Below are 14611 nucleotides of genomic sequence, written 5' to 3'. Positions count from 1 at the left end.
TGAACAGGGTTTACAAAGGGGTTATATATAGAATTAAAAAATTATCTGTTTTTCAAGTATCTTTATAACTCTGTGTTATTGTACTTACATTATAACCAATCTGGCTCTTTATCCCCACTTAAAATATTTTTACACAACTATTGTAATATTTGCTGCCATTTCTGCTGTCCTCTTGGCCAACTTACTCTTACAAAATACATTTTTAATGTTAATGAGATTTTTTTAACTGCATAATTAAAGGTTATATAAAAGTCACTGCCAAAAACTGATTGCGGCTTCTACCTTGTTACACGAATGTTGTTTGTGGCTCAAGATGACTTTATGTCATCCATGAGGGATACATTTGACATATGTTTCACATATTATAGCCCAACAAGTTACTTATAGCAGTTTAAATACGAGCAATCAGTTTTTGGCAAATACCGGAAATCAGTTTTTGACAGACAATCACTTTTTGGCACCGGTAAAGAGGGCGAACACTACTGGAGGACTCACTTTTAGTAGTTTTAATCTATACAAATTTGTAAGAGAAAAATCAGCTGATTCCAGTTTAACCAGAAACTAACCTCTCATGTGGTATCGCTAAAACACTGGAGTGTTGGCTTTTCTGTGGGACTCTGCTCTGTACAATAATAAAACTGTTATCTACAACTTTATTGTACACATGCTCCATGAATAATACTTTGGGGATAATGGGGAACAAAATGGGTAGAAAAGGAAGTCATAGTGAGGACCAGTTTCCACTTTTTTATCTCTGAAGTGCTTGTTAATTTATCACAACACCCATCCATCTTCTTCTGCTTATGTAATTCAACTGGGAGAGCTGGAAGCCAATCCAAGCTAGTGAGAAGTGGGGTGCACAGGGTGACAGCACATCACAATACACCCGTTTATAAGGGAAACCTAGCTAATACTGGGTTGTTGCTGCACATCCACGATGTGAATCCTCTGTTCTGCCACATCTCAAAGGTGCTCTGTTTCATTGTGACTGCCGAGGCCATTTGAGTACAGTGAACTCATTGACAAGCTTCGTGATAAGGTCAATGGTCATAAAGGGAAAGAGGGATAGATATGGTCAGCAACATTACTCAGGTAGACTATGCTCAGTTGCTACTAGAAAACATCCCACATACCATTAAATCACTGCCAGCTTGAACTATTAATTCAAGGCAGGATGGACCCATGCTTTCATGCTGTTTATGCCACCAGAAATCAAAATTCATCAGGGCAGTTAACCTTCTCCTAACCTTCTATTGAGCAGTTTAGCCTCAGTTTCCTGTTCTCAGCTGACATTAGCCACACCCGGTGTGGTCTTCTGCTGCTGTAGTCCATCTGCTTCAAGTTCTGAAGTGTTGTACCTTCAGATATGCTCATCTGCATACTTTGGGTTTAACACGCAATTATTTGAATTACTGTTGCCTTTCCAGCTTAAAGCAGTCTGACCATTCCCCTATATCACCAATAAGACATTTTTTCCTCCAGAGAAATTGATATTTTATCTTTTTCTTTTCATCTTCTGTAAACCTAGAGATGGTCGTGCAGGAAAATCCCAGTAGATCAGCAGTTTCTGAAATACTCAGACCACATTCGAAGTCACTTAAATCACCTTATTTCCCCTCTTATCCTACGTTTACCTTTGGGAGGATCTTTCACAATGACAAATAAGTAGGGAACGACTGTCAGGCTTGTGAGTGTATGGAAATAAAAGTTTAATATACAAACATTTACCTAAACAAACACATTTCTATTCTTGAGCAATACAGTTTGGAGAGCATAATGTTTTGTTGTGATCATATATTCTTTAAAAAGAAGAAAAACCATTTAATGCTCAGACAGAGTCAAATCCCAGCTGTGATCTCTCACCACGACTTTCTGTCTGTGATGTCATCCAACTTATGGTTTCTTAGGTTTGGCTTTAGGGACCACTTTAATGGTTGTAGATGCTGATCTGGCTCCTTGCATGTTCTGAGCAGTGCAGGTGTACGTTCCCTGGTCCACGTCTCTAACTTCATCCACAAGGAGCACAGACTGAGACTGCTGCTGAGCAGTTCCTCCGCTGACCGGAATAATGCTCTCCTGTGTGTACGGAGGTCTCCCAATCTGGACCAAGCATAGGAACACACACACACACACACACACACACACACACACACACACACACACACACACACACACACACACACACACACACACACACAACACAGGAGTAAACATTACAATGAGTTATCATGTTGCAGTTTATTTCCTCATGGCTCACCAATAAAGACCTATCTATTATATCCCTGTTGAAGTGGGATAAAGTTCAGGCAGTCCATAGGTTGAATACTTTTTGACTAATAATGAACTCGCTAAAAAGGCAACGCAAGCTAAACCGACTGAAAGTATTTGCCAACTGCAGGACTTTTTTTGAGTAGTATTTCAGTTCACAACCTAGAATTCATGTTCATACTATTTCAGAAAGAAAGCTTATTAGAATTAATACAAAAGCCATACAGAACTAAGTTAGGTTTGTATTAAAGCATACGAGCCCTGTTTCCACAAGTGTCTGACCTCTTGTCCTGGGTAATCCCAGGTGAACTCTATGGCCACGTCTCGTTCTCCCGTCGCAGAGCAGGTGACACGTAGGTTCTCCCCCGCAGTCACTGTGCTCGGTGACGCTTGGATCACTGGAGCGGGAGGAGCCCTAGGATCTGAGAGCAAATGTGATGTATTAGTAAGTAAAATGTTGTGTCGTTACCAGTAATCCTGTAATTAAGGGTAATTTTCATCATTTATTTTCAAAAGTTTTCATTGATTTACAATAAAAAAAACATAAATTCTAAAATTCTGAAAAAATTTCTAAAATTTTAAAAACCTGAACTCACAATTAACATAGATGAGCATGTACTTTATAGAGCTCTGCCTCAGGTTTCCCAGACTGGCAACACAGTACAAAGCTCCGGCATGATATGGCCGAGGTCGATGGATTGTGAAGCCCTTCTTGACATCAAAGGAGATCTCCCTCCTGTCCACGTCCAGCTCCACAGGTGGGTACTCACGGTGCAGAGTTACTTTAGCCTCAGGTGACGTCACCTGACAGGGTAGGACTGTAGGCCAGTTGCTCCTCAGCTGAATCACCTTGTAATAGTCAGACGATGGAACAAATAGTTCTTGTGGATCTGGTCCATACAGAGGGGAGATTTATGATAAGATTATTAGGATGTAAAAAAAATTCCTGTCAAGTCTGCAGTTCAGAGAAATGCAAGCCTAAGCATCAATAAAATGTATTAATCACACCTGGAAAGAAGACGAAGACTTTAACAGCTTTGCTGTATTCCTTCCTGCAGTCAGTGTCTTCACAGTACATTGGGTAGCAAGTGTACTCCCCCGTGTCTGCACCAGTGGTGTTGACCAACGTCAGAACCCCATATCGCTCATACTGAACAATTCTGCACAGCCAAAGCAAAAAGGAGCGAAAGAACACATTTACTTACTTCCTTACTTACTCAAGCTGATACTGCACTGATCTGTAGACATGAAAAGTTACCTGAGCCTCCCATCATCATCCTCCTCCAGGTATGGGGGGACGCTCCACTGCACAGGTTTGCCCCTGCACCTCAGCTCCAGAGTATCTCCTGTTTGCACATTTATGGTCTCACCCACCTTCTTAAACTTGCCTTTGTTTAACACCTTTATTAGTCAGACACAGACATGTACTTTAGTCGTGAACTTTGCAAAATCAAAAAGTTAATTTATAGCAAACGTAATACCTGCGTGAGGAGGATCTGCTGTGCACGTGCAGCTTTGACCTTTGGTTTGACTGTTATCGCTCTGGGCCCTTTGTTTGTTGATTTCTCATGCTTTGGTTTTCTTGGCTTTGGTGTCCTTCCCGGAACAGCCTTCTGCTCTTGGGCATCTTTTTGGCAACAAGATACACAGTACGCAGAGCACATGTTTCAGAATATTTTACAAACAAAGACAAGGCTGCTGCAAGTGAGAAAAAAAAGTATCAGTTTTGCTTCTAGAATAAGCCACATTGTGCAAAAGACAGAAAGAAAATTGCCTTCCTCAGCAAATCTATGAATATCGCTTTCACCGAATTGGATGACAAGGGACTAAAGTCACTTACCCAACTCGAAGATTAAGGCACAAATAAGGAGAGCAATAAGTACCAGCCTCCACTTTGACCCAGACATATTCGCCAAAGGCATGGCTGATGAGCTGATTGTTAGTTCATGGAGTTCAACCCAGAGAAACATACAACAGAAATGAAAAGGAGAGAAGAAGAAAGAGAAGGAAGGAGGAGGGCAAAGCTTGCAAAGTGAGCAGTCTGCTGTTTATTAGAGTCACGCAAATTCCTTTTCCTCAGAGTGGCATTAGTACCCTAAATTCCTTCAGTGTGGCTCAATGGAGGCTTTCAAGCCTGTCTGAACCAATGAGGGTCCAGAGAATGAGGCCCCTCCAATCTGGAATGGCACGGCCTGTTTATTTAGCTGCCGGACTGTAAGTGTGCTAGCAGCATGAGTCTGAGCCTCAAAAACACTGCCTGGAAAAGGAGCATTTGGTGTTTAATACACTTTATGTCCTTCATTACTGTTTTTTATGGGTAAATAAAAGTTTTGTCTCAGTTAGCTCTAGATTAATATGTTGTTGTTTTTTTAAAATATGCCTGAAAGATTTGCACTTAAAATATTCACACATTACTTAAAGTACATTTTTGAGATGTCGAATGCAGTGGAAACAATGTAAACCTTTCCTTGTGAGTGGCCAGCTAAGCCGTGATTTTGAACATGACACAGATAAGCTTCTTTTCAAAGGTCCTTTTGTTCTCAGTCGACTCTAAATAGTGAGCCATATCTGCTTCTTTGCACACGTCTGCAGTGGGAGTGAACTTATAGTAGTCCTTTATTTTTACCTCTTTATCGACACAGACTGCAACAAGGTAACTCCGTATTTAAGTGTTTTACAAAAGCGAATCATTTAATTTTTAATTCAAGTGTACAGTGGCAGTCGTTTAGTTAACAATCACATGCAGTTTCCATATTTACAAATGGAAGATGAAATCCCATAAATGTTTTTCTGTATCAGCTCTGTAAAATATAAGGTCTTCAGTCGAATTCTGCACATTTAAAAAAATATATTAAAATAAAATTGAAATAATATAAAACTGAAATAAAAATAATTTACATTTCGCACTTGATAAGAAAAGTGTAAACCTGTTATTTCAGAATTATAAAAAGCAAATAATCTACAGAATATTTTTTCTTTGGAACAGGCTCACTAATACGACAAGATATACAGATAAATATCGTTAACAACAATGTGAAAATCAGTGATAAGTGAAGGTCTTCTAGGTCCAAATATATCTTAGGGAGTGTTTCATTTTGGACCATTTAGATAACAAACAGACTGCGTTAGGATGTAATAAACCATCAAGTTAACAAGTTATCTGGCCATTTTTCTTCGGTGCTGTCGTAGATTGAAGACTGCTGAAAAGCAGCACCGGTGCATCTCAAGCAGTGGTTATAAGTTAAAGCAAGTCGCTCACTGTAACATCTCAGTTTATCTGTCTTCACCCCGCTTGAGCTCAGAATTTCTCTTCTTTAATGGTATCCTTGTCTGTTTTGCCGCTGACTGTTTCGATCTCTGCGTGGCCGGTCATGAGTCGCTTCCTCTGGACGCTGTTACGCATTCCGTAGATAAAATAGATAAGTAACCCTGTAGAAGAGAAGAAAAGAGAAGAATGAGGGTCACCCAGCTAGATAAAACCCCTTTAAACCTCTCAAATGAAAATATAGCCATCATACCTATTAGCATCCAGACAGCATATCGGATCCATGTTTGACCGCCTAACTGCACCATCAGGTAGACATTGATTAAAGTACTCAGTAAAGGCAGAAGAGGGATTAAAGGTACCTGAAGAAGGAGAAAATGCAGAGATGTGAGATTCCTAGTTGGTGATTACAAGAAATTGCTTGAACCACTACTTACCATGAACGATGCCTTCGTGGGATTCTCTGGGTGTCTCCAGATGAGGAACAAGTTGACCAGCAGGAGCACTCCAAAGATACAGACAAGCACGATGCTCCATGCTTGAGTGTTGACAAGAGCTTCCATGCCTTGGCTCAGAGTAATGCACAGTGCAAGAATGCACAGAACTGCAGAGGGAAGGTAAAAGACGAGGAAGAAAGATTAGAGGCGAGGAAGCCCGTCATGAAGCTGTTGCTGGTCAAGAAAGGAACTTCAGTGCTACAGAAGCATTAGTAAAGATGGCTCAGTGATGTTTTCCTTACTTACCAGAAAATACGGTCAAGAGCGTGACTGTTCGCGCTGTGGAAGAGTTGGGTGTTTTTGGAGGTTTGAAGAAGCTAAACTTTTTCTTTGCTTCTGTGATCTTAAGGTCTGTGTCTTCAGATGGACCCACCTGGTACCTACAACGACCAGAAAAAAATCAGTCGATTTGCACAGCAGAGTGAATACATAGCTGCAGGGTGTTAACAGATGAATGTACCTCAGTATCAGGATGCATACTGCCACGAGTGTGTAAGCAAACAGAGTACCAATGGACATCAGTTCCACCAAGGCATTCAGATCAAACAGTAGAGCCATGATGGCTAAAGCCAGGGAGAAAAAATTAAATGTTATTTCTAGCCCATAAACTTCAACTCCTGTGGATCATGCAGAACAGCATAAGCAGCTGGTTTAATCTGTGGGAAAAGTACAAAATCATGTACATATGACACCTACGGGAGCTGCTCAGCTATGGAAACCTACATCATGAAGCTCCTGGCACACAGTTTTTGTGCTGATGTTAATGCCAGAAGACGTAGGAGTCATCAGTGTTGGTTACTATTTCTATGGTGGTATTCTATTACAATACCACTGCATACCAATTACGTGAATGTACAGGCAGACTGCATGGCTGGATTTCATACGCCTGTTGCAATGACAGTGAAAAGACCTGAATTCAAAGATTAAGAGGTGTGGCACAGTACCTCTGTTCATATAATGTATGAACCAAAAGCAGCTGTAAGGATCATTAAAATAAGATGGAATACTGGACATATTCAAAAGTATTTTATTACGTGTTCTATTCTTTGTTTTAGGTTTATTACTTCTATTGTATTTGCAATACTTTTGTTTATAAAGTGTGCACCTGCCACAATGCCAGATGATATTGTAGCTATTGCTGGACTGCCTCTGGAGGTGACTTTGGACAAAGGTTTGAAAAGCAGCCCGTCTCTCGCCATGGCAAAAAGTACTCGAGGCATCGGGAACATGGAACCTAGCAGACTGGAAAGACAAACAACAAAATGAATGCAGTGTCCGATTAATCTGTAATCTAAATTCGTCATTTCACAAATCAGTTTCAAAAAGTCACTCTGACTTAACCAACTGATTTGACGTATGGCTTGTTTTTAACAGCTTAATCTGCTATGATGACTGATGTCAGAAGAATGGACTGGCAATTTCACAATTTATCCACCAAGCAAACATTAGAGGCACTGGAAGAATCATCCACAGCCTCTGGAACCTGGCACGTCCTCCACACCTTGTCTGTTAATTGTTACTTAGCTGAGTTATTTTACGTTAACGTTACATTTTTAATGAACTTTTTGAGTTAGCTACTGTTTAGTAGCTACTTTTCTAGATTTCTTTTTCAACATTTTGGACTTTTGAACATCCATTACAATTTTTCTATTTTTTCCAAATAAGATACATTTTTTTGCACCTTATTCTTTCTGACTTTCAGCTTGGTCCCTGACACACTTTCACAGTTCATTTGCTCAAGCTGACTCAGTCAGAATCAAATATTCAATGCTAGCAGAAAGTCTAGACCTATGAACACTTGGGGACTGTGCTTCTATAGACTAGGAATTTGAGCTTTAAACATCACTTGATCCATGCATGCACTACCCATATTGTCATACCTAGTTGACAGGGCACACAGTGAACCCACAGCCACAGCATATTTGGCAGGACCCCATCCAATGTAGTCAAAGGCTATTGGCAGTGGGCTCGTTTCACTTAGCAGGTAGTAGGGCATCATGAGGGTGAGAGCAGCAGACACAGCAAAGTAGGCCAGGAAACATATAAGCAATGAGACCACAATGCTAATAGGGACAGACTTCTTGGGGTTCTTCACCTCCTCTCCTAAAAGAAAGGAAACCAAGAAGTTAGTGACCCCCTTGCAAGATAAATCTCCTGCAGGAGTTTCATGCATTGTTACACAAAAATCACAAAAACTAGTGGAGAGAATCAGCAGACACCCCATGATATGATATCATCGTGATACTTCTTCACGATATGTTGTTATCACGATTCTTTGTTCACGATATGATATCACTGCGATTAATAACAAGCTGTGTGACAAGCTCAGTATCCCAATAATATATATGGTGATTTATCAACTTTTCAACTGCAAATTATGTCCTCAACGTTAAACTTTGTCAGTCTGTTTTAGCCAATAAGATAAAGTTATCAGTTATTTTTTTTGCTACAAAATGAAATTGTCAAGCATAGCAACACAGTTACTGAAACCTGCCATAAATGTTGCGTTAAGACGGAGTCAATCTGCTATCTCACTGCAATTATATGAGGTCAGTTTGGAAATTACATGTAATCTGTGTCTGATAACACAGACAGAATTACTATTACTATTAATCTGCACTTCCTGTTCTATAGGAATGCAGCCAGCTGAGTACAGTTCCCTCGAGTTTTTCTCATTGACATCTGACTGATGGCAACATGCTGGCAATCTGTCGGCATTTATAAATCAGATGTAAGTTATTTGTACATTTGTAAATCTCTCTGAGTGATTACAGTCGGTCCAAGTCCAACCGTAATTATTTACAGGAAGATTGTTCGTTGTTCGTATTATTCCCAGAGTGTTGAACCTGCATCGATACAATATTGCCACACAAAATATTGCGATACAATAGCGTACTGTATCAATTTTTCTAACCCTTTCCCAGCACCACTAAAAAAAAAAAACCCCATAAAAATGTAAAGAATCTATGGTGAAAATTAAAAAGTTTTTAAAATTTAAAATAAAATAGTGGATGAAGTTTAACCAAGTAAATTTTGGGGTCTTCTTTAAAAAAAATCAGCTGCTCTATTAAATCAAAGGAGATACTCGGCGATACTGAGGTAATATTTTTAGTGTGTTTTATTAATGAGTGTAGAGGAAATACTCATCATTATAATTATCATTTACTCCTCTCTGGAAAAGCACTATTTCATCCATTATCCATGATTGCAATATTTTTTTGTAGTGGTAAAAGATCCCCAGTTTGATCCTGGGAGGAGATAAAAAATCCCTTTTGGGGTTGTGTCAGTCAAAAAATTTAATAAGGAAGCAGCTGAAAGAAGCTTGAACTAAGCTAAACTGGCAAATTGTCTTCTTACCTGTTGTAGCAATGCAGTCAAATCCAACAAAAGCATAGAAGCATGTTGCAGCTCCAGCCACGGTTCCACCAAAGCCATAGGGGAAAAATCCGCCCACTCCAAACTCGCTTGTTGCATTAGCAATGTCAGTTCCGTTTCTGCAGCGGGTAGAGAGCAATACCTTGTGGTTATTTACAGTTAGCTCATCCAGGAGAACAATAATGCTGTAATTATATAGGTCATGATTTACTTGAGTGGTTTTTTGCATTTATTTACATGGCAGTGGCATTTAACACATCTTCTTTACTGATTTTCCAGTTGGAGATGTCTCCCTTGATGAATCCAGAAATGATCACAAACAGCAGCACCAGGATGTTGATCGCTGTGAAGATCTTGTTGATCATCGTTGACTCTTTCACTCCAAAAGACAGGAGACCTTCATGGAAAACATGGTTAATTCAGCGATCTCATCCTCATTTGCGGTCACCATTTAACACCAGTTTTACTATTTTACCTGACAAGAGCACGATCAGAGCTGCAGCAAAGACATCTGGGTAAGGTGCTAAGCCAGGCAGGCCCATCGCAGCATTTTCTGCAAAGTATTTTGATATGACTCCCCCAATGAGTTCATCAAATGTTCCGCTCCATGCCAGTGCAACAGTCGATGTCCCTGAGCAGATAGTGAATAGATAGTTAATGTAATAAACTAATTAATCAGCCATAATTTACCTGCAGCCATAAACAAAAGAAACTTCCTACCCTCTTTATAACTCAGGGTTTTGAACCACAGTCCTGGTTCATGGGGTTATTATTGGGATTGTTGCAAAGCAGTGATCCCGGTATGTGCTATTGTTAAAATTAATGTAGCAAGAGATATGACACAGTGAGGTAGAAAAAAAGCAGTCAAGAATTCGCTGTTCCACTGGTTGAAAGGTCACAGTGTTAAATAGTCTCTTAATGGTGGTTGATCATTTATGAGCATCAGAGTGTGGTGAAAAGATTATGTTAGGTTTATGCACTGTTTGCATATACAGGTAGGAGGAGAGATCCCTAAATCATCAATAAAGGAAGAAAATATCATTGAATAATAGATGTTACAATTTGCACATACTCACCTATGACGTAGGAGAGCAGCAGATTCCAGCCAGAGATAAAAGCAAGGAGCTCTCCCACCGTCACATAGCTGTAAAGGTATGCTGAGCCTGTTTTAGGAACCCGGGCACCAAACTCTGCGTAGCATAGCCCAGCAAATATAGAGGCCAGGGCAGCGATGAAGAAGGAGATGATGATGCTGGGTCCCGCGGTGTCTCTGGCCACCTCTCCAGAGAGGACATAGACACCAGCCCCCAGGGTGCTGCCCACACCGAGGGCCACCAAGTCCAGAGTGGTCAGGCATCGATTGAAGGTGGACTCTTCCCCATCGGGCTCGAGGGGCTTCCTCCGGGATAGGCTCACCAGAAAGGACTTCACTACGCTGCACGACATACTTCTGTGGGTTTGGATCAGGATGGGAGAACAAGAGAGATTTAAGGAGTGACCTAGTGGGACAAAAGGTGAGGAGTGCTTTTCAGTGAGTGAATAATTGTCAGGTCAGCCTCCGGCAGAAGATTCTTTCTTCTGAGAAACATGATTTTCAAAGTCTATTAGTGTTTTCATTCGTGTAGAAAGAAAACAGAACGCTACTGTAATTAAACTGAGGCACTGAAGAGCACATGCAAACTGTTAAGACTTAAGAAAATCTGTTTTATTAAAGCTTAATCATTATCACATGACAGCTAACATGCTCTCCTAACACTTGACAGAAGTGAGACTAAGAACACATTCACTTACCTCTTTGGTGTGATCTTGTACCTCGTAGATGTGCTAAGAAGAGAGAAGGAATAGGATGTGTCATTCAGCTCAGTTACATTATCCCTTTATAAATGTACCTCTTTATCATTCTCCTGATATGATAGTGCTGATACCTGAGATTTCCAGAATGCCACCCCCAGCACAGAAATCCACGCCCCGGCTTCAGGATTGCACTTTAAGCCTTCATTCACCGCACAAATACTTCTTTGAATATTTCTGAAGAATCCAAAAGCTTTATGTGTTAGATGTGTTCTCACAGCAGCAGTGCCTTTCAGGGCTGCCTTTAATCAACTACTGTTAAAATCAAATTAAATCAAATCAAAGTTAAGGCACAGTGAGAAAACAAAGATGACATGTGATAGTTTTTTCCTATATTTACTTTAATATAAGATCAAAAATTACATGCACCTATTCTTATTTTTGAGGGTTTTCTACAGATTTCTATATTTTATTTCTTGTCTTGTGATCATATAATTTGTCTATAAGTTTGCTCTTCACTGAAAGAAACCTGTAAAAAAAAAAAAGCATTTCTAAACAAAAGGAACACCAAGAAATACCTTTTTAATGCTCTGTGTCCAGGATCTATGAATAAAACAATAACTGTGTGTTCTCAGAGGGCCCTTACATTGTTGGTCGCTTAAAAACAAGCCTGCGGTCTTATTACTACAGCTATGTTGTGGAGTTTGTCCGCTTGCACTGAAGCAGCTGTATCTCCATCTCAACATGAAGGTGTGAGCCTGCCGCTCTAATGGCCCGGTGAGTTCATGACATGGGGGAGGACAAAGCAGCTTTTATGACTTATTCGGGCAGGAGGCTGCACACTTTGAGAGGCAGCATTTACCTTCTCATCTCCAATCAGGGGATTTGAGCTCTCCTAATCCCTTGTGGCATCTACCTCAGCAGGCAGGAGGTGAGTGGGGAGGAAGCCTGTGCGGTCAAAGTACTTCTGACTAAACTTAAGCATTCATATCTGCGGATCTCACTTGCTGAGATAGCATATCGAGGGTAATGCTTAACTAAAAAAACGTGGTTTAGCCAGATGTCCCATTGTCGTTGCAGTTAAGCAGTTAATTTTCATAATGTTGTTTTTCGGCTGCCTACTGTGCATTTAAAGAAGCACAGTCATTAAAATGCACAGATTCTGATTAAAGAAAAGGTCAGGGATTTGAAACTGACGTCATATTTTTATGCAGCAGACACACAAGTTCATTACCTTGCGTTCAGTCCCACGAGGAGTTACTGGTGACTTCAAAAGTAGAGTGGAACGAAAATATCCGTGATGCTGACTTGGATGAAAGAAGCATGACTTTTACAGCGATATATACAAGACCGGCCTGCATGACCCTCCCACTCAGTGGAATTATTTACAAAGTAGCCTTTCTTACTCCCGACCAGTGTGGATCATAATGTGGTCATTATTGCAATGAAGGCACAGGGTGAGAACTGTGAATAGAAAATCCTGTTCAGAATGTGAAAAATGCTTTTGTACCCATTCATTTGTTGTTGCATTTCAGATTTACAATTTTCTGTATAAAGTGCACGTATTTGATCAGAAATAACTATTACTGATGTTTGGAAATGTGTCGGAAAAAAATATAATTATGTTTTACCAGATGCCTCTATAACTTTGTTTATTTTCTGCCATCTAATAGTGGTATAGATGTGGCTACTCCTAATAATCATGGCTTTGAATAATCTGTGTATGTGGATGCTAATCACTGTGACTGCTCCTAATGCTTTATTTCCATCTGTTTTTCTGCTTCGGGATTTGTATGACATCAGTGAGAGTGAATAACTTAATATGGCACACAACTCTTGCTGTGAGCACAGAAACTCCACCCACTGTTCAAGCCATTTGTTTGCAAAGGACAGCCAATCAGACTAGAGCTGCTTTAAAAACTTACAGGGAAGGTGGCCTTAAACAGTAAGGAGCTTGATTCAGACAGAGGATGAACTGACCTCTTAGGGACTCCTTTAAAGCTTAAACTGAGTACAAGAATAAAGATACGGTGCTGAAAGTGAGTATAATAGCTTTGATGCTTTGTTAATTTTTTTTAAACAAAGATTTAATGTTTCATGCAAAAAAAAGAGAGAGAGACAGACAGAAGTTTGTTTGTTTTTTGTTTTGGTTTGGTTTTTGGCTGTAAAAAGAGTGGAAACATCTGGGAAAAAGAAAACAGCTGATACTAGTCAAAGACAACAAGACGGGGAGGTAAACTAAAAAAGAGCTGAGGCTCAAAATACAAGAGAATATTAAAAACAAATATACCAATAAGCAACCTAAGAACCAAGAGAAGACTTAATAAGGAAGCATTAAAAGCCCCAAAAGACCTCAAAATTCAGAGCTAAAGATCCAGAATCCACAATCATAGACTCATCATAGATGAAATGTTCATTAATGATTACATATCTAATGAATACAGTTTACACAGTTTACATAGTTTGAAATGAATTTGTTTTCATTACAACAATAAATAAAATGAATATGCATTAATATATATTTCCCATCTCAGCCAGAATGAAATTATGTTGGGTATGCAGTATATCTTCAAACCACAAGAGGTCACTGTGCAACAAAAGAAATTCCTCTCTGCTGCTTCACTGTTTCCACCATATGGACACCCCATTCTTTCAACACTGGTTGGAGGCGAAGATGAAAAGGGTACACTAAAGGAGAGGAAACCAAAAGAACAAAGAAAAACATATCAGTGGACTTTCTACAAAGTGACACTCATTTCATTCATAGATCAAAGCTAAAGCCTCTGACGCTATAGGTTGTTGCCCAATACATCCACTTTAAAGTTCATAGTACCAGAGGCACAGACCAAAACATATTCTTCAAGTAACAAGGAGTACAAAATTCAAATGTAAAACATACAGGGCCTCCAAAACAGGACATTTTTTCCTTTTAAACGGGTTGATCAACATTTACACAATGATCTAATTGGTCTAATCTAAAATGTTGCTGAAACATCACTACAGATGTTCATAACCACCTCCCCATCATTAATCTGTCTTTCCCTCCCATAGACATAGCGTGCTTATCTCTGCTCCCTCCCCAACCTTTAAAGAGAGCAAACGGGGATTGCATGTTAATCTTATCTCCCTGTCTTCTGTGCCTCACTGAGCATATGATGTGTGAATTGCATCTGAACACAGTAAATAAGATCATTCATCAAGCACATAGACCAGGTGTAAACTTTTATCACATTTTTATTCACCTAATGAAATACTGAGTCATGCCCCCTTTTTTTCTTTGCTGTTGCGAAGTGGAGCACTGGACTCCCTGTCAGCGGCAGCGCTTCCTGTAAGTCACCTCTAGTTTCTCATCATCTCTTCCGTCACCTTTCTCTCCACATGCGGTGTCACCAGTATCACCATGAATGAATGAAGT

The 14611-nt window shown here is 39.8% G+C and overlaps 2 protein-coding genes across 7 annotated transcripts; both read right to left on the bottom strand.

Moving 5' to 3' along the window:
- Positions 1-1688: 1688 nt before the first annotated feature.
- LOC134639674 (platelet-derived growth factor receptor-like protein) lies at positions 1689-4350 on the bottom strand. Its single transcript, XM_063491004.1, has 7 exons — positions 4109-4350; positions 3750-3895; positions 3527-3669; positions 3277-3428; positions 2865-3158; positions 2551-2690; positions 1689-2100 (listed from the first exon to the last, which is right to left on the bottom strand). The coding sequence occupies exons 1-7, from the start codon at positions 4236-4238 to the stop codon at positions 1894-1896; spliced, it is 1212 nt and encodes a 403-aa protein (XP_063347074.1). The 5' UTR covers positions 4239-4350; the 3' UTR covers positions 1689-1893.
- A 639-nt stretch (positions 4351-4989) lies between these two features.
- LOC134639648 (cationic amino acid transporter 2-like) lies at positions 4990-12718 on the bottom strand. 6 transcript variants are annotated; one of them, XM_063490981.1, is made up of 14 exons: positions 12431-12718; positions 11331-11433; positions 11197-11229; positions 10482-10904; positions 9881-10036; positions 9643-9802; positions 9388-9524; positions 7911-8133; positions 7136-7272; positions 6491-6593; positions 6277-6410; positions 5971-6137; positions 5787-5895; positions 4990-5697 (listed from the first exon to the last, which is right to left on the bottom strand). In XM_063490981.1, exons 4-14 carry the CDS (start codon positions 10849-10851, stop codon positions 5567-5569), a joined length of 1827 nt encoding a protein of 608 aa, XP_063347051.1. In that variant the 5' UTR covers positions 10852-10904; positions 11197-11229; positions 11331-11433; positions 12431-12718; the 3' UTR covers positions 4990-5566. The 6 variants fall into 6 exon arrangements, with proteins under 6 accessions (XP_063347051.1, XP_063347043.1, XP_063347062.1 ...); XM_063490973.1 differs by having other exon boundaries at positions 10482-10855; XM_063490992.1 differs by having other exon boundaries at positions 10482-10855; positions 11331-11398.
- Between the last annotated feature and the right edge of the window lie 1893 nt (positions 12719-14611).

Source organism: Pelmatolapia mariae, linkage group LG2, assembly GCF_036321145.2.
Source record: "Pelmatolapia mariae isolate MD_Pm_ZW linkage group LG2, Pm_UMD_F_2, whole genome shotgun sequence".
Lineage (NCBI taxonomy): Eukaryota > Metazoa > Chordata > Actinopteri > Cichliformes > Cichlidae > Pelmatolapia > Pelmatolapia mariae.
This window is presented reverse-complemented; position numbering and strand designations above follow the sequence as displayed.